Source organism: Ambystoma mexicanum, chromosome 5p, assembly GCF_040938575.1.
Source record: "Ambystoma mexicanum isolate Mex_15411 chromosome 5p, UKY_AmexF1_1, whole genome shotgun sequence".
NCBI lineage: Eukaryota > Metazoa > Chordata > Amphibia > Caudata > Ambystomatidae > Ambystoma > Ambystoma mexicanum.
The window spans coordinates 789,154,135-789,177,603 of record NC_090930.1 but is presented as its reverse complement, the minus strand read 5'-3'; the positions used below and the strand labels follow the sequence as shown (position 1 = coordinate 789,177,603).

Sequence of the window (23,469 nt, the reverse complement as noted above, 5' to 3'; positions counted from 1 at the left end):
TGGCTGAAAGGAAATGGCAGGCTTCTTCTACAGCCTCTAACAAGCTGGCCTGCTCCAAAGGCAATACCAGCTGCTTGTCCGAACTAAGAAGAGAGCCCACATCCAAGCCTGTGTCTCTACGGCATCTAACAACTCGGCCAAAACTCTTTAAAATCTGCAAAGAGCTGGCCAACCCCGCTGCTGTCTCTACCTCTCCTGTTGACTCCCAGGCCCTTTGCATGGCCCTTGCCTCTCATTTCATCTACAAAACCCAGGACATTTTGTCCACCCTCTCAAACCCTCCTCCTCTTCCCCCTTCTGTCTCTGCTACCGCTGGCCCTCCTGCAGCCAACCCCCCTCCCACTTTCTCTTCCTTTCCTATGTTCTCCCCTGATGAAATTTACAGACAAGTCAGATCTTTGAAAGTCTCGTCAAAACAGGTTCTTTCCTGTTCGTCCAAAACCATCAAGGACCACATTGACACCCTTGCTCCTGCTCTGGCCGACTTCTGCAACCTCTCCTTCACCTCTGGAGCCTTCCTCCCCCCTTTGAAGCACTCTCTTGTGCACCCTCTTCTCAAGAAACCAACAGCCGACCCCTCATGCCCGGCTAACTATCGCCCGATCTTCATCATTCCTTTCCTGGGCAAACTCCTGGAAAAGCTGGCCATCTCCCAGCTTAATCTTCACATTGATTATGTTGGTTATCTCCATGACCATCAGTCTGGCTTCAGAGCTGTCGGAAGCACGGAAACAGCTCTTCTGAACATCCGTGAAGACCTGCTCTCCAACCTCGACTCTTAACATCCCTTCTGTCCTCATCCTACTTGATCTCTCTTCTGCCTTTGACACGGTCAACCATGCCCTCCTGCTCAACCGTCTCTGTGATAACCTGGCTATTACCGATCAGGCCCTGGCCTGGCTGACCTCTTTCCTCTCTTATCGACCCTCCCAGGTCCAACTTGCGTCCTTCCTTTCCTCTATCTCACTACCGGTGGTGTTCCCCAGGGGTCTAACCTCTCTCCCTGGCTTTTAAACCAATACCTGGCACCTCTCGCCCATCGCATTGCCACTCTCTGCTCCAACTTTCAGTGCTATGCGGATGACACTCAGCTAGTTTTAAGGCTTCCCTCTGCCACCTCTTCTCCTTCTCTCATCTCTGTCTGTCTGCTATCCAGGAGTAGTGTCCCATCAGTGATCTCTGCCTTAATGCCAGTAAGACGGAGATCCTCATCATCGGCACACCTGCACCCTCCTTTCCTGCGACTCTCTGGCCGGCCTACCTTGGCCCTCTTCCTGCTCCCACCTGTGAAGTTATGAACCCCAGGGTCATCTTCAACTCCACACTCTCCATTTCTCATCACATCTCTGATCCAAGAAGTCAAACTACCAACTGCACCTCCTCAGAGGTATTCTTCCTTTCCTCTCCTTCCCCCAGAAGCTCACCCTCTCTAGAGCTATGGTTCTCTCTAGGTTGGACTACTGCAAAAGCCTCTTTCTAAATCTGCCTTCTTCTACTCTCCGCCCTCTGCAATTCATTCAGAACAGGACTGCAAGAGTGCTCCTTGGCCTCAAGCCCTGGGATCATAACTCTCCAGCCCTGGAATCTCTTCATTGGCTCCCAGTGGCAGCAAGGATTAAAATCAAGACCCTTTGCATTGTCCAGAAGGCTTTCTGGGGCCTGGGTCTACATTACCTTAAACTCTCCCTCTGTAAATACCTTCCTACTCGAGCTCCTACACCTCCAACTCCCTCAGGGTCAGTCACTTCACCAAGCAATGAGTTGGGGGTAGATCTCTTTCTTCGGCTGGGGCCTCCCTCCGGAACAGCCTCCCTGCCTCTCTGAAACTTGAGTAGAGCCATCTTCGGTTCCCAGAAGCACCTCAAGACCTTCCTCTTTGCTTCTACCTTTGCTCCTCCTTTCCCTTGCTGGTCTGTTGCTTCGGCACCGGGCCGTGGTTACCCTCTGATTTCTGGGCCCAGGGCCCTGCCCACCCTAGCCATACACCCACACTGCCTCCTGGCAACCCTTGCAACTGGGTCTGTAAATGCAACGCTACAGTCCCCTTACCTGCACTTATCAGACACCCTTTGTCTGCGCTGTAACCATGCACTTGCCACCTTGCTGGCTACACTACCAGTTGTTGTTATCCATTTCTCTGCACTTTCCACTCCTCCCCTCCCCCTTGCACTTTTCCCCCCTTCCCCCTTCCCTGCACTTACACACTCTCAATCTCACTGGGCCTAGTAGATCGTTGTTGTTTCCTCCCTTGCCTCGTAGCGCTCTGAAACACTTGTGTGTGAGCGTGCTACAAATAAAATATATCATATCATATATCTCCAAAGCATTCACTTGCCTAAATCTCTGTCATCAGCTTCATCCGAACACCGCAACCCCTTCCCCTTGAACCCAGAGTGGTCCTGATAGAATCAGTTTGCCTTGACAGTGCATGCTTATCATCCGCTCTTTGCTGAGCTAAAGTAAAAAATGGCGGGGAGAATTTCTCCAGATCTCATGTCACTTCACCTTCTCTCTGGGTGATATTAGCACCAACTTCATTATGCATCTCTGTTAGTTATTCTCCAAGGACTGTATTTCCCGCTCATGATAAAGTTAATTCTCCATCAAGAGGGTGCTAGAGGGCCACCCAAGATGGCCGCTTCTTAGCGAGCTCCCGAGGGAGCCCAACAGTCCGAGGTGCCGTGCAGCAACCCGAGGCCGCGCGGAGGCCCGACTGGCAGGGCCCCCCTGCTTCCAGCAGAGTCCCCTGGGGAGCGGGTCGAGTGATCCGGAGTCCTCCCCCACTCCCCGCCCCCTCGCAGTGACATTATCGTAGCCAGAAGCCCCGGACCGTGAGGGCGGCGATCCCCAGCGGGCCGCGGTGTACGCCCAGGAGGAGGAGACCCCGCCAACAACAGCTGCGGAGGGAGGCGAGAGACGAGACGCAGCGGTGCGCTTCTCCCCAAGGCCTCCCACTCCCTCTGCCCTCTCCTCGCTTGTGAAGGAGGGAGTGCGCAGAGGGGTGCAGGGGCTGTGGTCGCCGCCCCCCCCAAGCCAAAACCCTCAAGCGGATGCCATAAGAAGACCGGTGGAGCCTGGCAGCGGACACCCCTCCAGTGACTGGATACACAGGTACAGCGCGTGTTTGCTCTGTACGGGCCTGGGCCCCTGCGCCCCTGCTTAGATTCCCACTGCACCCACGCAACCTACCTCTCCAAGGCGAACTCCTGCGCTCCAACCTGCCCTCCCATAGGATGCAACAGCAGCATAAAGCCACACAACGTTGGGCCATCCTCTCCTGAATCAGGCGAAGCTAAGTGACTCCCTCTGTTAGGCAGAATCATGTGCAGTTCCCTTAGAGAACACTGCAAAAAGATTAAGACTACAGGAGTAAGCAGTAAACCCAATTGGTACCAGTCTGCACCACCCAGATTTACCTGGTAGCTGTGGCTGAGCAGTCAGACTTCTCTCAAGAAGAGTAGGGCAGTATATAGAGTATACACAATAGGGCTAGAAACACAGTAGAGCAAACAAACACTGACCAGAGCTTTGTATAAAAAGTATATAATTATTTATTTAAAACACACTTTAGGAAATATACTACCACTCGAAATCAAAAGCAAGTTAAAACACAGTCAGGTAAAGTATACACACCTCCCTTGATAACTATTAGACAAGTCAGAGTTAAAACCACGATTTGTTAAAACAGATGTGAGCGCGTAACCTGGTGGCACTCCAATAGTTCAGTTAAAGGGAGAGAAAAAGGCAGAGCATAGAAATAAAACAAGTCCCAACACTTTTAAGAGGTCTCAGCAAGACAATAAAGGCAGTATACACTGTAGAGCCAAAGTTCATAGGCCAGGCCCACTTTAAATGGAGCAAATCGAAATGTGCCCAGGATCACACAGTTTAAAATGCACTAAAAGTCTTTGCAGAATGTTCAAAAGAGGTTGGGGCGATTCAAGAAGGTAAAGTTAGAAGGTCTGGGGCCAACCCAGTTGGAAAGCCAAGGATTTAAGGGTCACCTTTGGCAAACCGAAGAAAGGGAGGCCAGGCAGGGCACAGTACCTTAAAGAAAGAGGAAGCTCCAGCGGTGGCAGTTGTTCCTGGCAGTGGTTGCAGTTCGTGGTTTCGACCAGTGGAAGAGAGGATCTCATCGAGGAGGAAACGTGGAGTTGTTGCGCTGCACAGAGATGAAACCATCCGCGGAGTTCATCAGTAAAAGGTGCGTTACTTTTATTTGCGGTCAAAGTGGTGAAGCTTGGCTATCCGGCCGCCGGGGTGCTTGGCACGGGCGATTCGACCAAGAGACGTCTTTGGAAGGTGAAAGGGGCGAACAGGTTTGTCCCACCAGCTCAGAGGAACAAGACTTGTCCAGCAGAAGATCTTCTCTTGTCATTCGAAAGTGGTGAGTTTGTTGCAGCAGGGCTTCACCGGTGGTGTCGTCGTTGCATATGGCTGAGCTTCTTCCCTCTTTGGATTCTTAGGTCCTGTGGCGACTTCTGAAGTTCCAGTCCCAAAAGCCCTGCTTTTATGCAGAAAAAACCCCATTCAACAGCCTAGCTGTCACTCAAACATGCTAAGTGGTGAGCTGGGCGGCTGACCACTGGGCCAATCAGAATAGAGTGTGACTTGGGTTCCTAAGGCAACTCAGTCCAGGGTGCCAATTCCCCTCCCCACCCATCCTGTGGAACCCAGACAGAGTGGCACCATTTGCAGGGATTCTGTGGAGAAGCCCGCCAAAAAGTGGAACAAAGGGCTCGACCTTGGTCAGAGTTACAGAGACAGACACGAACGCCATTTTTGAAAAGAGTTCTGGCAAAAAGACCCAACCGTTAATTTAATATTAAATAAATAAACCGGCGGTATCTTTAACATTGCACCAAAAAGTGGTGCGTTTAAAATCAATGGGAAAATCCCATAGGAAATATTCAGGTGGAATATTTTGCGTGGTAACCACTGCCACCAGCCAGAAACTCGACAAGGGGGGACTGGACAGTGCCCCCTTGGAAACAGACCCAGGGGCAATCTAATTAACCCCTTCCAGTACTTCCACAATATGATGGTTTGTACTGGTTCTGTTCACAATTTTGGACTAGTAAAGTCAATGGTGACTTTACATGCCCTGGGAGACAGTAGTCAGTCCCAGGGTATGGAGTCTGTGTTTGGGGGTCACTATGACACCCTGTGTTACTGCACTCAGGGTGCTGTGTAACACATACACAAAAAATATATGATACCCTATGGCGTAAAGGACCCCATAGCCCACAAGCATACAAATAGTCAGAGACATGCCTCAAATCATGCCCAAGAGTGGGAGTAAAAGAGTCTCACTCTTAGCAGGAGAAAAAAACAAACCCCAAAAAATCCAGCAAAGCTGCTGGGGGACTCACTAGGTTTGGGAAATTAGCCTTATAAGAGAATCCTCCCTAACACCCTTGCACCCAGACCTCCCTCCTCATCCGCATGAAAAAGACCTCTGAGCCTACCCTCCAAAAAACAGCGCACTTCCAGCAAAGAACCTTACTCCGAGGCCCTGATCCTTTCTGGGAACCGCAAGCCTACAGGGCAAACCTGAACTATATGCTGCACCCTGCCACCTAACCCTGAAGGGCCTTGGCACAACCGGCAGCAGCCTCCGACCAGTCCACTGTCCATTCCGACAGAGACACCACCGGTGCTCTGATATTCAGCGGCGAACCCCACTTGCCACGCAAGGTCACCCCCAGCCACCCAAATCCAATGGGTAAAACGGACAGATCCCAAAGGAAGCTGACCTTTGAGACTGGAACAGTCCCCAAAACCCCCAGACTCCAAGAAGATCCAGAACCCCCAATGGCCAACTATCGGAAACCTCCGCCGCCGACATCAAAGGACTCCTCCTCGATCTAAAAGCCGGTATTGGAAGCCTAAATAACAAGATGGACAGAATCTCCTCCGAAGTAGACCTCCTACAGCACCGTATGGACACCCATACCGAAAGCCTGAACGAGGTGGAGCAGCGCGTATCCAATCTAGACGACGGCGTAGAGACCCTGGCGGCAAAAGTGGCCCGCCCAGAAACACAAATGAAAGTAGCCAATGCTAAATGTGAAGACTTGGAAGGCCAATCGAGAAGAAATAACATCAGAATTGTCGGGGTGAGAGAGCATACAACGCAATCCAAAATGGAAGACTTCATCAAGGCGCTTTGTACCACCCTGTTTGGTAGAGAAGCACTCTCTCACATGTTTGTAGTAGAGAGAGCCCATAGAATTCCATCCTCCAAACCCGTTGCAAGTGCGCACTCAATTCCGATAATAGCGAAACTACTTAACTATAAAGATCGCGACACCATCCTTCGACTGGCCAGAGAAAAATGTGAAATGCAACACGATGGAGACAAGGTACACTTTTTTCCCCGACTTCTCCCCGGCAGTCCAGTCACAGAGAAGATCCTTCACTGCTGTCAGACAAAGGCTTAAAAACAATCAAATACCCTACTCCATGCTCTTCCCTGCCCGGCTGAGAGTGCAACATGGGGGTAAGGTACGCTTTTTCCCAAGACCAGAGGAAGCAAACGATTTCCTGGACTGTGCAGGCTGCCCCGGACCAAATCCCAATCAGTCACGTGCGCAGAGGGAAAGATTCCACAGAAACCCAACATAAATAATTTGAGATCGAAGGCACAAGTACTACGAATACCACGCAGCTTCTACACCGGAATAACCACAGGAGTCATGTATTCTGAGGCCGCGCAGCCTGGGAGGCCCCTTACACCCCTTGCACAGCAAAGTTACCTCAGTTGTTACTGTTAATGGGTGGGATTTCTGGTAATGGACGCGCACCGTTGCGGTCCTTACTCTGTTCTATCAAACAAACGGGCGAGTTGGTGGTTGCCCGTGTAAGGAAGGAAGTTGAAGGAGGGGGATGAGCGTGCAACCCTGAGCCTCCCGCCCGCACCGACCCCCCGGGCCCCACTATGCCCTCTCTCTCTCGAGCACTATGGAAACCCCCCACACCCAGGTGTGGGAACCGTCAACGGCTCCCGGTGTTCTCACAATTCAAAAGTATAGATATCAGATCCAACTCACAAGCCGAGCAAACAATTCAAAGTCGCCACATGGAACATTAGGGGAGGCAACCTCCCTTCAAAAACCAGGAAGATCACAGCATTGATGTGGCCATGCTCCAAGAAACACATCTCTTACCTGAAAAAGAACGCCAATGGGCCCATCACTGGGGCTGCCATAGATACTTCTCCTCATTTTCGTCGTACGCCAGAGGAGTGGCGATACTGATCAACCGTAAAACAGGCTTCAGGCTGATAAACACTGCAAAAGATACTGATGGAAGATCACTTTTGGTGAGAGGGATAGTAGATGGCAAAGACATCACCCTAGTCATCTCCTACGGTCCCAATGTGGATGGAGCTAATAACTTTGACTGGGTGCTCACAAACCTATTGCTACACACTGCCACAACGATCATCTGGGGAGGCGACCTCAACACCACCCTAGACCCCTTGAAAGACAAGTCGCAGACCACGATATCGACCAGGTCCAAAGCCAGCCTCCAGGTACATGAAATATGCAGAGCCTACGATCTCGTGGACGCATGGAGACACAGCAACTGGGAGCTACGCAAATTTACATTCCACTCAGCAGTGCTTAACACCAGCTCCAGAATTGATTACCTGTTCATCTCGGCCAAGGGTCCACTCCGATGGGGGCCATGTCAAATCCTTCCCAGAATGTTCTCAGATCACTCCCCGGTAACCCTTGTTGCAGCCCGGCAATCACAAAATCTCACCTACTGCACTGGCGCTTCAAACCCGGGTCCCTGCAAGACCAAGTGTTTGCCTCGGAACTCCGGGACGAAATTTCGTCATTCTTAGAAACGAACCTGGGCACCGTGAACTCGATCAGCACAATCTGGGAAACACTGAAATGTTTTGTAAGAGGCATCTGCCTGGCTAAGGAGAACGGCATCCTTAAGCTGATCCGACGGGAACTGTCATCCAGTGAAGACTGACTAAAGCACTTCGAACTTAAAATCTCCACCACAAACGACCCACACTCCCAAGCAGGACTTAAAGAGGAGCTGGAAAAGTTCAGATCTAGGGCAGAAAGGGAAGTAAAATTCTTAGGAAGAAATAGCCAAGTCCGTCAATACGGAGAAGGCCAAAAGCCAGGTGCCCTCCTCGCAAGGCTTCTGAACGCTGACAGGAAACCGAAGACAGTCGAAAGGATATGGACCAGACAGGGCACGCTGGTGCACACGGACAAAGAAACAGCAGATGAATTCAAAGCCTTTTCCCAAAACTTGTACTCCTCAAAACACAACTCAGACACTGACACCCTAAAAAGATACCTCGATGACACTGAACTCTACTGGGTGGAAAGCGGGCTGCGCGAACCCCTCAATAAATCCATCACCCCTGACGAGATAATAGAAGCTATTAAAACTTTTCCAAACACCAAGGCGTCAGGACCAGATGGCCTAACAGGAGAATTCTATAAAGCATTTGCCCACACCCTAGCCCCCTTTCTGGCAGAAGTGTACGCTGAATCACTAGACACAGGTTGCCTTCCACAGTCCTCCCACAAAGCCAATATAATGCTATTGCACAAAGCAGGCAAACCCCCAGAGGACTGTGCATCCTACAGGCCCATATCTCTTCTAAACCTCGACAACAAGATTCTAGCTAAAATACTCACGAACAGATTACTGCCGCTGATGCCCGCCCTCGTGCTTGCAGATCAGGCCTGGTTCGTGCCCGGCCGCAATACAACATTTGGCATCAGGAGACTGTTTGGAATCATTGAGGCTCTTGACCCCTCATCAGGCTATGGCGGTACTGCTAGATGCCGAAAAGGCCTTCGAATCGGTGGAATGGCCCTTCCTATTCGCAGTGCTCACTCAGATGAGTCTAGGTGCACAATTCATTAGATTTCTTTCCCTGCTATACAAAACCTCCCAAGCAAACATACCAGTAGGCTCTGCAAGGTCCTCCACAATCCATCTACAACGTGGCACCAGACAGGGGTGTCCGCTGTCGGCGCGGATATTCGCGCTAATAATGGAACGCCTGGCGTCGAACCTCAGAGCCAAACAACTCCACAGAGGGCTCAGCTTCGGCCCACACAGGCTGATCATATCCATCTATGCGGACAATATAGAACTATTCATTCGTAAACCCCAGTGAAAACCTAAACCCAGTGATGAGAGGTAATCAAGTTTGGGGCAATATCCGGCTTAAAAATCAATCAGTCTAAATCCATTATCTTCCCACTCACTCCAGGGACCAGAGCATTTACTAATGGCTACCACTTCACATGGGAGACCTCACGGGTGCGGTACCTGGGGATATTAATGTCACTAAACTACCTCGAGGTGTTCTGAGACAACTACGAGGTGGTATTAAAAAAATTACAAGAGAAAGCTCACTGCTGGCAGTCTCTCCCGCTAATCCTGTGGGGAAGAGCCTCACTTGTCAAAATGGTGATCCTGCCGAAACTATTATACCTTTTTACTAACATCCCGATTCTGATCCCCAAATCTTTTTTAAAGAGAATCAAAAGCTTAGTCCTCAAGCTGCTATGGGCGGGCAAGCCGGCCAGGGTCGTTTACTCAACACTGACACTTCTAGTATCTAGCAGAGGACTAGGCCTCCCTGACCTCGAACGATATTTTTGGGCGGCCCAGGTGCAGTTCCTCAGCCACTGGTACACAACACATTTCATCAGGCCACACGTGCAGATTGAACGTGCCCTGGCAACCCCTAACCTATTGAGGGCAGTTATTATAAGTCAGCTCCTGGTACCCTTTAACACCATGAACGTGGTCCTCGCGACCTACGGGATCTGGAGGAAGCTCGCACAAAAGTACAAAATCCAAGTAAGATATTCGCCCCTCCTCCCGGTGAAGTTCATACCTGGGATCCCTCTGATTTCCGAAAAGGTAGTCCATCAATGGGTAGAGAAACTACAGATAAGCACTCTAGGCGACCTGTTCAGTGGAGGAACTTTCATCACACCCCAACAAGCAATAGATAAGGGTGGCGACACCCCCCACAGGTTCCTATACTTTAGAACCCGATATATGCTCCAAGCACTATTCCCCTCATTTCCGCAGCAACCCCCAACTTGGCAACTATTACATAACGTGATCCAAGCACAAGGCGAGGGCAGACTAGTATCATCCATCTACAAATCCATCCTAATGGACACAGTGCCAGCCAACCCAGGCACAAAAGCAAGATGGGAAAGCGCCCTCCAATTCACAATCCCTGATGAAGATTGGACATTCATCCTGCGTCAAACACAAAGAAATCACCCTCAACTCCCGCTTCAAACAAATCCACTTTAATTTTCTTCACCAAACACACATCAGCCCCGCCAAAAAGGGCAGACAACAACCAGAAATACCTGCAAAGTGTGAAAGATGTGGAAGTTACGCAGCTGATTTCATACACCTAGCATGGGACTGCCCGAAACGGACATCGTTCTGAACTCAGGTCCTTCAGATGACAGCATCGATCAAAGGAGAGGAAACACGGCCGATCCCGGCGATAGCCTTGTTGGGATTGACAAATCATCTGTCGCCGACAGTGAGGAAACTGGCTGGGCTACTACTAACTCTAGCGCGCAGAAGAGTCGCCATGTCATGTCGCCGGGGACCAGCGCCGACGGTCATAAACTGGCGGAAAGACATTCTCTATTGTCAAGACATAGAATCCGATTTCATCAGGACTCTACCCCAACACGCACGCCCCCCAGATATCTGGGGCCCGTTTATAACACCCCTAACAAACAAAGCAGACGAAGACCTGTCTTCCTTGTCAGAAAAGCACGGCTCCCGAGACGCTGAGTCTGACCTTTCCTAATATTTAAAGCCAGCACGCTAACAGATATACGAGGAGGATGAATCAACGTACTATCAACTTAATGAACTGAGAGGGGGGAGTGGTTGGAGGGAGAGGGACGGGGTTGGGGGCTCGATCGATGCACAGGGATCTCGCCCTAATGTGGGTGTGATTATTGTATAACAGTTGAAAATTCAAAAATAAAGTTCTTAAAAAAAAAGTTAATTCTCCATTGAATAAACCAACAAGTTCATAAGAGTATCAGGCAGGTTTTCCTCAGGTTCCACCACTCTACTTTCCTCCTGAAGAGACATATCCAGGTTTTTGCCACCTGAAGCCGGTGCGCTTTTAACCTTGTTTCCCTTTATCATCACCATTGCTACATACTCAGGTGATTTACGGAGGGACAACATTTTGGAAGAATTTCCTTGAGTCGTTGAATCTAAATTTTGGCTACGATTTCATATTTTTGGATTTCTTAGTCGTTTGCTTTTTCACCTGCTTTGCCCTTCGTCTTTGCAGAAAAATGGGATAGTCATTTATTAGTGGCTTTCCTCGATTTTCCTTTTAATCACCGACCCAATCTATTTCCTCACACAATTCCGAGGTAATTTGTTAATGGACCCCACTCTAAGGGGTGTCTCGATTTCATCAGGGGGTGCAATTTCTTCCAATATTTCCTTCAATGTACTCTCCCTATTCGGTTGCGTCTCGGTTTGTAGCAACTGTTGCGTACCTGAAACCTCAGTGCACTGCATCACTTCAAGCCCCATTCCCCTCATTTGTAATTCCAATTACAAGCAAACCTTGATGTCCAGGATCTACGTTACGCAAGCGTGAGACCTCTCTATGCTTCCCCAACACCCGACCAGTGACCTTCACATAATCATTGTACTTCTCCTCCTACAACACCCATATAATGTCCAATACATGTTCATCATGCTTGGAAGAGCCCCAAGAAATATGAGCAATCTCACTTATTATCCTTGCATCACTTTGATAAGTGATGTTCTGCAATTGAATGTATACCAATTCTAGATTCATACAGTAGAATTATTTCTTTTAGAAATGGATTGCGAATTTAAATAGTATTTCAATTAAATCCAAGTAAGGAAGATAGCGGAAAAGGTAAAAACAAGATGTCTTAATAAGCTGTCTAACCTTTGTGATAACAAACGTGTTAAGAAATATTCAGCCCAGCTTCAAGTCTCCTATGAAATGCCAATGCGACCGTAAAGTACACAATTATGTTGTCTCAATGTTGTACAGCTGTACTGTGACTCTTGACAGTCAGAATTAGTCATATCATGTCATGAAAGCATTAACAGATGCAAGAACCTGTCTCAACTGTGCCTAATGCAATTCCAAGTTGGAAAAGTGTGGATTAAAAACCCAATCCCTCCCACCATCCAGGCCTTAGTACCTTAAACATTTCTAAAACACGAGTCTGCAATTTAGATCTGGACCAAAACCCCTCTGGAGTATTTCGGTAGCTAAAAGAGTGGTGAGTCTATTTAATTGAATGCATCATGTAGAATAGTTCAAAGAGAGGGAAGAGCACTAGGAGCTGGTGGTGGCCGCGTCTTACTCAAAAGTATTCCATCTGGTCTTCCGGCACTTGCAGCTGGTCGCTAGAAACCATAGGGCCCGTACTCTTGGTGCCCAAGGTGCAGTTCTGTTCGATTTGGTTGGTGTTTCTACTCAATTGGCGGTGGTGCATTTCATCATTTGTTTTTACTCCATTTACTCTGTTGAGTGTAATAGGTAAGGTCCACAAAATGCTCTTTAGTTTTTCATTGGTGATTTATTGAGGTTTCTTTTGTTTAGGAGATGGTGCTGACACGTGTTTCGACCCTAAGACAGGTCTTTATCACATATGATGAAATGCACCAGCGCCAATTGAGTAGAAACGCCAACCAAATCAAACTTAACTGCATCATGCAGAATGCCTCCGGCTGGATCTAGCCATTAACGTTCCATTGAGGAGGCGTTTTTTCAAACTGAAATGTTTTAGGGCACGCAATCTACTCAGTGTTCCAGAGCATTAGCAGAGAGGTTGGGGTATTTTTGCCAATGCATTTAAATGGGGGTCCTGAACGTGTATCAGAGCTCACTGCTGTCTTCATAATGCAAGCTCAGTGGCAATATTCTGTACGTGGGAACCCCTTGCTAGTATGGTAGATCTAAAATGGTTCTGAAGTGTAGCCAGCTGAACAAATGCAAATGAGATTAACGATATTTATAATACATAAATATAGGAAGCAAAATGATTTGTCATTGCAAAAAATACATATTACTTTTCTTAAGAATGCGCTATTGCAATCTATTGTTAAATAATAAACTGAAGAGTGCACTTGCGAAGTGGTCTTGACAAACTAAAAACTGTCTGCATGGCTTCACCGTAATAAGTACAATTACTAGCCAACTCGGCAGTACTCATTTGATCAAACTCCAAATAAAGAGCTTGAGAGGTACCTTTAACATTCAGTTTATACACAGATTTTTCCAGTGGGTGAGTGGACTCCTTAATCTACTCCATTGCAAAAAATGATTGCAAAAGCAAGTGATTATCAAAAAGCATTAGCAAAGCAATAGCTGTGGCTTTGCAAACAAAGGGTCAGAATGTGTCCTGTGGGGGGGGGCTTTACAAAAAATACAGAAAACGTACCCTCTACATTTTACATTTACAATGAGATACATGTTGGCTTTGCCACTGCTTTTTAGAATGGAGCCCATGTTGGATTTGGTGCATCAAAATTGTATGTACAAGAGGCTCGCAATCCAACATGGTTGCATTATTTAAACATACAAATAGTGGCAGCCATAGACATAAGTAATAATCCTAATCACTACAAAAGAACAAACACAAGGTAAAGCAGCACAAAAGAGGGAGACACAGAGAGTAACCAGCACCTTGGAAATAAAAGATGTTCATAAAGACTACCTTCATTAACTGCCACCCAAACTTAACTTCACAGACTCATACAAAATGTCTGCCACTGTAACAGAGCTTTCACCAAAATTCTGACATAGAATGCCTACAAGGCAACAGCGCCATTAAACAACTGTGCCCCTAAAACTAAGCAGCTATTGCTGAAGATGATATATATGCAGAAGCCCTTTTCCCATGGGACCTCTATGAACTATACCCCCTGAAGGTTTTTGACAAGCAGTACCGGGGAAACGTGAAAGCAAAAACATGGCGTATATGCTTATTTTACTTGCAGGCATGTTACCTAAAGTGACTGCCAGGTAAGGTATGCTGCAAGAGCACTGCTAAATTAATGATTGTGCTTGCATATAATGTGTTTCCATGCACAATGCAAGTAGCACTGTGCCCTAAAGTAGAGAGTCGCTGCACGAAAAATTGGTCCACCTGTCACAAAGTGTTTACCGCATACTACTGCATGTGTACCGCAAGTAAAGAATAGCAGATCCCTCAGCTGTAGGGTGTTGCCCATGGGTTTCATGCACTGCCCCACCCTACCCCCTGCAAAAACTCTTTTTAACACTGCGCCCCAGAGAATACAGCAGTCTCTCACAAAATGTGGTCCAGCTGTTACAGTTTCTATCAGATTTAATTACGCTCCTTGCCTCTTCATCCACTCTTCAGCATCCAACATCTCCACACTTGATTTCTCAGCCTTCTGTTGAGTGCCTACATTACAATTCCTGCGGCATGCATTGTGCTGCTCCTCTGTCTTTTCAGACCACGGAATGCTGAAGGGCCATGCATCCTCTTGGACCCCGTTACATATGACAGGAGGCACTATACAAAGACAAGATGATAACACTTTTTTGCATCATGGATATCCACTAATGACGGCAGTGCCATCAAAAAAGTTATCGTCAAGGTGTCTGATGGAGAACTGAAGCACTAGCCAGTTAAGCCTACAAAGGGCACTCACTGTGCACTGGTGGTTTCAGGAAATGTGGACCTATTCTAACTTTGCACCTTATTTTGACCTGTGTGCCGTGGCTCTGCCTGGCTGCCTATAGTCGTACATGTAACCCATCTTGTCTATAACTACCCGTGTTGCAAAGGCTTATCTGCAAATCTGATGTAGCCCCCGTACCATGAGGTGAGGCTTTGCCAGTCTGCACACGCATACCCATTTTGCCTGTGACCGTATGCCTGCCTTGGCACATCAATAGTGTTTACTGTTACACTCTAGCAGCACTCATCTATACTTGCAATTTCCCAGAAAATTACTTATTTGACATTAGCAGCATGTTAGCTGTACATGCTTGTTACCCGCATCTGACCTATTCTACCTTTAGCAGCCATTGGCTGAAATTATACTTGCCTGCACTCCTGAACTAGCCCCTACCATAAGGTGAGGCTTGACAAAATGTGCTTCTACCACCTACTTGATAAAATGTGCTTCTACTACCTACTACTGCAACCCATATGCCTACTTTTGCATTTTTTTGAAAAGTGTACTGCACTTTCTGTAACTAGCGCCATGATACCTCTGGGTCTAGGCTCTATCAACAAATGTAATACATAAATAAATTCCAATGACAATCTCCTGTTGCTCTTGAACTTAAAACGTTCAGAGTGCTCCATTTCCCTACCTTCATTTTCTCGAGCTCCTGTAGCCTTTCTTGCAATTGCTCTTGCAATGTGTCCTTCTCGTTGCTCAGCTGGGCAGAGCGCTCCTTGTGAGACCGAATCATTTCTTTGCAGCGCTGAAGCAGATTTTCTTGTCGTCTCACCCTCACTTGAAGATTTTCAAGAGTTTTAACGGCATCTCCACTTCCATCTACAGATAATGCAAAATGTTTTATCTCTAAAATACATTTAAGACGTGAGAATCGTCACTAATTATTTAACAACTTAACAAGCACAGCCAAATATCCTACCCCATATCAGACCTTCAGTCTTCTTTTGCATGACAAACGTGAAAGTACCAAGTTCCCAACCTTAGCGTTAACTTACCTTACCGTATCTGCTATACACACTCTGTCAAAACACGGCTGTGCTCATAACACTCAAATGCAACGGCATTCAGTTGGTTGTTTTTATTTAACCAGCTGGCATAAAATCCCTTCTAAACAGTTGCTGATGTGGCACTTGTAAATATTAGAAAACCGAAGCGTCTCCGGATTGGCCGGCGCAGGGGTTCGCCATTATCAGCGATTTGCATGCAGGTGGACCTCTGGGCCACTGAGAAGTCATATCTAAAAAGACTCGCCTAAAAGCATGAATCATGCCTGCTGTATCTGGGGAGGGACACACTGCCACCCTGAAGAGGAAATAGTGACAACCTTAAAAGGTATGTTAACTCCACGCCTCTTTCAGCAGTCGCAGATTCTCAAATGGTTAAACCAGGGAAATAGCAGTCAGCAAGCGTATTATGCACTGACAGCAAGCGTGTGCACATTTTTGTTAACAGCTGTTAGCTACAATACTAGCTATAGAAATTGAGTCACATTGGCAGCGCATGTACGTACACGTTAGGTGGAACTTAGAAATACGGAAGTATGTCCATTTACCTGTGATAGGTTGAGACAGGTTTCCGTTTTTGGTTTTACTTTCATCCTCAAGCTTTGCTTTGTACTTATCTCAGGTTAAAACTTTTGGGACAAGAAGATTTACAAATACTCAACAAAAATATGGTTAGCAAGGAGAAACCTCGTTAAGAAGTTTCAAAAGGGTGTATATTGATGTGAACCATTCTGAAAAGGCCGCGCAGGGAGTTGACTAATGGGCCTTATTGCACAAAGCAATGTAAAGAGAAATGTGTTGCTTTTCCAGTAAAAGAAAAAACAACCACCAGCAAAGACGATCTTTTCAGCTTTGATATAGGGACACGGTTTCTGTGTTTCGAGGTATTCCAATGTGCTGCGCCACTTATTGGTTCTTAATAAATGGTATTTTTTTTTACAGGCCTTATAAATTGGTTGTGGTTTGTAAATTATGGGGCATGGTGGAGGGCACAGGTGCCACGTGATTATCGTTTTACTTGGCATGACTCTTGGCATGACTCTGTGGCAGTTAGGGCATGGTGTACGGAAGCCACATTTGTTCACGGTTATTAGGTCATGGTTTAGGGCATGGGTGCTATATTAGTTATTATATTTGGTTGTGGTGGTGTTTGTCATTTTCGTAGGTAAAAATGAACAAGTTACTTACCCCTGGTAACATTCTTTTGACTGAATGTTACTCCCACATATTCCTCATCTTTGATATTCGATATCCAGCTTCAGCTGCTTCAGATTTTCTTTTCGGCAGAGGCGCTGTGCGTCGATGCAGTGGACTCGATATCCTCGAGGGTCTCAGTCTCGAGGATGATGTCATCGAAGGTATATATAGCATGCACAGTACCCGTTGGCTTCAGTTCTGTTTTTTCTTTCAGTAGGACTACCCACGGGTTTGACCGTACTAAGCTTTGAAGGAGCGAAAGCTATAATAGCATGGAAAATTCGACTTTGTGGTAGGCTGGGAGGGCGATGAGGAATACATGGGAGGAACATCTAGTCGAAAGAACGTTACCAGGGGCAAGTAACTTGTTCTTTGAATGGATTGTGTCCTCCCACATATTACTCATCTTTGATAGACTCCCAAAGCAGTGTTTGTTTTGGTGGAGGGAGTAAGAATTTTCTCAATGGTTTCCATGAACCGAATGCAGGACAGATTTTCCAAAGCTTCCATCCTGACTGAGGGAAGAATCAAAGAAGTAATGCTTCGTGAATGTGAGTATATTAGACCAAGTAGCTGTCGACAAATGTTTTTGATCGGGACACCTCTTTGCAGAGCCATAGAGGTAGCCATGCCCCTGGTGGAATGGGCCCTCAAGCCTTCTGGAGGATCTTTGCCCGCCAGCCTGTAGCATTCTGAAACTGGTAGAATGATCCATCTGGATAAGGTCTGCTTTGTCACAGCCTGAACCAGTTTGTGACCTGTATAGCCTATAATAAGCTGATTATCTATAGGAAGTTTGGATAATACAGAGATGTAGAAGCTTAGAGCTCTACGTGGATCCAATCTGTGTAACCTCTTCTCCTCTTTGCCAGGATGAGGTGGAGGATAGTAAGTGGGCAATACAATGTTTTGTCCTACATGAAAATCTGAAATAATTTTAGATAACAATGAAGGCTTAACCCTCAGGACAACTTTATCCTTGTGGAAAATTGTAAAGGGTGGTTTAGATGGTAGTGCCTGCAATTCACTCACTCTGCGGGCTGAACTTCGTGCTACCAACAAAATGGTTTTAAAAGTTAGCAACCTTAACGGACATGAATGTAGAGGTTCAAAAGGTGCACACATAAGACCTTTTAACACCAGATTAAAGTCCCAAACTGGAACCTTGAAAGGAGATGGGGGAAAGGGACACATTGGTGAGTCCGTTCAGAAATTGTCCTTCCAGTAGGATCTTAAAATATGAGGATTCCACAGACCAGTGCTTAAGGATGGATAGCTCTGCCAAATAGCCCTGAATTGTTCCAACCTGAAGCCCCAGATTGGCTAGGTATAGTAGAAAAGATAACACCTTTGGTGTTTTGCATAGCAAATGGTCTATATTCTTGTCCTTGCACCAGCTGCAGAATTTGCTCCAACGGCAATGGATCAAGGACTTCGTGGCTGCCCTTCTGGCAGAAAGGACAATCTCCATTACATCATCCGGGAGGTCCTAATCCTTGTATCTCAGCCTCTCAGAAACCATACGTGAAGGCTGAGAGTCTGGACCACTGGATAGAGAACCCGACCCTCCTCTCGCGAGAGAAGGTCCTCTCTTTGTGGAAGAGAAATTGGAGGGCAGATGGACATGTGTAGAAGGTTTGGGTACCACTGTTACGCTCACCTGACTCCCACAGAGGCGCCGGTCTGATCTGGGCTGCTGCGGCCTCCTCCAGCGTAATGCGTAGGGCCGAGATGTGTCGTTTGTCTGGCCGGTAGGAGTACTCTTCTGTGAATGGAGAAAGGGGAATTAACCACCCGTGGAGTTGAGCATAAATTCCCCCCACCCCCGTTGTTCTCCCCACTGACCACCTCCGATGTCCCCTCTAAAGTCTCACCTTATGGTTTGAAAGGGCGAGCTCTCCATCCTGCTTCGAGCGCAGGGGCGCGTGATGGACCAGTTGCTCCACTGGTCGAAGGAATTGGTGAGTTCCAGGGCTGTTTTGACTCTCCCGGCAAGACGCCGTAAGTATACAGTTCGTAAGAGTTCAAATGCCTGACCATCACTCCTATCCAATCCTGTAATCTGTGGTCTTCTCCTTTATTCAGGTGCTGAGAGAAAACAAACCAGAGTCGAGGAGTTATACCTCCGGCGGTAAAATTAGGTAAGTCTATGGCGGGAGGGGGCTCCCCTTGATTGTCCTTTTGATTCGCCCTCTTGTGCTTTTGTTTCCCCTTAGGGGCCGGGGTACGGCGATGGTGCAGTGGGAGCTGCGCCGACCCGAGGAGAGGAATGATTCCCCCGGTGGTAAATCAGGTAGGTCTTAGGGTGGTAACCAGTATTCCTCTATATGTTCCCGTGGCTCACCTTATTGTCTTTATCTCCCCCTAGGTGCCGGAATGCGGCGGGAACAAGCAGGAGGCTGCGGTGAAACGTGACGATGCTGTGAGGAATGGTGAGTGCAGCGCGGCGCTGCTGCTGGCGATGCGACGTGTTTAAAAATAAAGTCTTTCCTTTGGTTCGTCGATGCGATGGCTCTGGAATCAGGTAAGAAGCTGGTAAATGTTCTTGTTCTAACCTTTCTCCTTCTTTCCCTCGTTTCTAGGTGCTCCGGGTTAGGTGAACTGCCGATAGAGAGATTCTTCGTGTATTGCCCAGAACCAGAGCTGCATTGCACAGTGGTAGTGACCCTACACCTCCTCTCTTTTTGAGGTAGTACATGCCCACTGTGTTGTCCGTCATTATCAGGATATTCTTTCCCCATACAGAGGGCAGAAAGGCCTTCAGCTGCTGAAGACCAACAACGGCTGCCAGATCGTTGGCGTGGGCTCCCCACCGCGTGAGTGAGGCGTCCGTCACTACTGTTATCTTTGGCTATATTTGCCAAAAACGTTCTTTCTTCAGAATGTTGTCCTCGCAGGGTGACCACAGGAGATCCTGTGCGATCCTGTCTGGAACCTGAAGTAGGTCTGACATGTTGCCCGAGAATTGAGACCATTGGGTTCTGAGAGCCCATTGAAGGGATTGCATGCTCAGGCAAGCCTCTGGAAAAAAATTGAAGGCCGGGAGACGCTGGGCACTCTGAAACTTGGAGACCATCTGCAGAATGTCTTGAGCCCTCACCGCGGGTGGCAAGCTCTTTCCCAAGGATGTATCCAGTACAGCCCCGATGAATTGGAGCTTTTGAGAAGGTGTCATAAAATGAGGGAGAAGCCCAGTCTGTGAAGAGAGTGGCAGCTGACGTTGAGATGATCCAGTGCTTCAGTCAATCGTCCAGGTAGGGGTAGACCTGAATCCCCCATCTCCTGAGACTGGCTGCCACCACCGCCATCAGCTTGGTGAAAACCCTCAGGCAGAGGTGAGCCCAAAAGGCAGAACCCGAAACTGATAATGATAACCGCCAGTGGCGAACCTCAGGTACTTTCTGTGCTTGAGATGGATTGGCACATGAAAATAAGCATCTTAAAGGTACAATAATCCCATTGAATCCTGGAGTTGGAGGGCCTGAAGGATCTGAGAAAGTGTGCCCATCTTGAACTTGTCCTTCCTGAGGAACTTGTTCAAGTATCTCAAGTCCAAGATTGGTCTCATTCCACCATCCTTCTTGGGGATTAGGAAATATGGAGAGTACCATCCTTTGTTCCTCTCCGCTGCAGGCACTGGTTCTATAGCACCTTTCTCTAGCAGGGTAAAATTTCCTGCACAAGGAGGGCATCTGGAACCCTCAAACAATGGCTCCCCGGGGGATGGTTCTGAGGTCTCTGAAGGAAGGGAAGGCAGTAACCTTGGGCTATTGTTTCCAATGCCCAAGCATCCTAAGTAATGACTCGCCATTCTTTCAGATGCTGAGACAGCCTGCATCCCACTTTTGTGACTCAAGACCACATAGGTTTTGAGGCAGCTGAATCAGTGGCTGTTGGTAAGGATCCATGCAATGCAAAGAAAGTGGGCACCACTTGAAGTTCAAATAAACTTGGTTTCGGCTTGAAAAATAAACAATTAGAAATTGTTGAATTCAAACAAACAATGTATAGAAATCTTCAGGAGCAGACTGCAAAGGGTCTAGAGACACCCAGACCCAAAATATCTGTGGAGCAAAAAAAGCTTGGTAGCCATACCAGGCTATGCTGTCGCTCTCTGTATGTACACAGGAACTCGCGTGCTACATTACGAGCTGAGACGAACCCCAGCAGTTTACACTGCTGCTTGGACTTTTCGGCTCACTTAAAGAAAGCGGAGATTTCGGCAAACAGACCCGCTTACACGCTTTTGTAACCGCGCTTGGTTTACATTGGACAGATTGAAAGTAGTTACTTTTGTATTAACACTTGGAATGAGTTTTGCACTACTTTGGTTCGCCCTGACGAAGGAAATTATTCCGAAATGCATTGGCTAATGAACCATTACATGAAAAATGTGGACATGTTGATTGTCTCCTCACTAAGAAATGGTTAATGAATTGAATGCAATATAAATCATGAAGATGAACTAGAACTCTGGTTTAAGAGTTTTATTACTGAAAAGTAATATAAAAATGTATCAGTAGAGGATAATCAGACCTTAGAGGTCTGCAACTTCTCAAGGCTTTCGTCGTCCTTGCTGCCAAAAAGAGGAGACCCGTCAAAAGGCATGTTAAGGAGTCTGGATTGCACATCTGGCACACAAGACTTCAAGCATGCAAATCTGCATATTACAGTGCTTGTTGCCATGGCCCTGCTGATGCAGTCAGCAGAATCCAGACCAGACTGAAGAGACTCACACATGGCTTCTTTGCTGTCTCTAAAAATAGCCAAGAATCTGTCTCTTTCCTCCCCCTCGGGAATGTGCTCAGCTGCCATGGAAATACAGTCCCATTCAGTGAAAAGTTTGCTACGGCACATGTGGAGGGTTACCAGACATTTGGTCGAAGAAAATTGGTCGACTGGACAAATGGTCGAACCAATTTGGTCGAAAACCAAACCAAACCCCCCCAACCCCTTTTTTTTCTAAAAAACCCTTTTTTTTAATAAACGAAAACCCGAAAAATAAATATATAAATAAATAAAAAAATTCGACCATTTGGTTTTCGACCAAATTTTGCTTCGACCAAATGTCTGGACACCCATGTGGAGTTGGCCGATTTAAGAGCCATGCTCCCTGCAGACAATACTTTTCTTGCCCATGCATCTACTCTCTTGTCATCACTATCTGGAAGGATGGTTGGGTAAGCTGCTTGTTTTGAAGTTGCCGTAGCTGCCTGCACCAGCAGACTTTCTGGGGTGGGGTGTTTTGACAAGTATTTGGCGTCACTACTAGATGTGCGGTATTTTCTAGTTAGGTTTTTGTTTACTGCCGGACTTGACTATGGCATTTCCCAAATGGTAGTCACCCTTTTTTGAAGAGAAATGTGGAATGGTGAAATGGGATCCATTTGCAGACTCTTATCAAGGATGTCTGTTAGATCATCCTGCGCGAAGGGGAAGGTAGGTCTACTCCATCCCAAGTAATCTACAACCTTAGATATTAACTGCCTATATGATGCATCTGCATGCTCACCAGCCTCAGGTTTACCGAATTCTAGCTATAGTGAACTGACTACTCCACTGGCTGTTTGCAAGCTGTCATAGATCGTTTAGCCTCGAATCCTCGGATATAAAACACTCAGGCACATTTAGTGTACCATATTGTAGCCCAAATGACGCATCATTATCCAACGACTCATTTTTCTCATGAATGAAGGTTCGTGATTTGAAATGATCCTTTCTTGGTAAAGGATTATAAGTCGTATCTGTAATGGCATCGAAGGCTTCAGAAATTCTGAACTCTACGCTCAATATTTTTACTGAAGTCTTTTTTTCGGCATCGACACATCAAAGGCTTCAAATGTGTCGAAGGTGTCATTGGCGTTGATAGCGCAGCTGGCATTTATGGCGCAGCTAGCTACAATGGTGTCAACAACCTTGATCTCGACTTATGCTTCGACTTACGGCTCGAAGGATCCTTTGATGATTTCTCATTGGGTCGAGGCCTCAACGGCTCTCGATGAGGATCTGCCCTTCATCCCAGGATTGAGGGCATGGGATTTTGCTTGAGCTCTTTCCTTACTGGCTTTAGAAGGCGCGGTACAAGCATGGCTCGTCGAGGGTTTTTGTTTCTCAAATAACTTTAGCATTTCTAACCTAAATGCTTCCCATTCGGCAGGAGTAGAGGCTTTTGTGGGACAGGATAAAGCTCTCTCAGGAGAGGAGTCTGACGACGAAGTCGAAGAGGGCGACCAGTGGAGCCTCTTTTTCGACTTCCTCGATGACGAGGAGTGGTGGCAGCCACTCCTCGACCTGGAACTTTTCACCTTCTTCCTTTGAGGAGAGTAGCCTCTCGCATTGTCCGAAGAAGGTTTTCTGGACAGGGTAGTCTATGGGGAATCTTGGGGTTTTTACCTACCACCAATTTCCCCTTTCGCTCCTTCAGAGCTTTTCTGGTCATCGACTGGCATTTCGAGCAGGCACAGGTCTTGTACTCAACATCTTGTTATCGACATCT

General features: G+C 47.2%; 1 protein-coding gene across 3 annotated transcripts in view; it reads right to left on the bottom strand.

Annotated features, from left to right (window-relative positions):
* The window catches only part of GOLGA4 (golgin A4), a 2,156,782-nt gene that overhangs the window by 1,391,206 nt on the left and 742,107 nt on the right, over nucleotides 1–23,469 (bottom strand). For all 3 annotated transcript variants that reach the window (XM_069613207.1, XM_069613208.1, XM_069613209.1), the window contains one exon: nucleotides 15,404–15,591. In XM_069613207.1, the coding sequence (XP_069469308.1) occupies nucleotides 15,404–15,591 (188 nt within the window). The remainder of the gene's footprint in view (nucleotides 1–15,403; nucleotides 15,592–23,469) is intronic.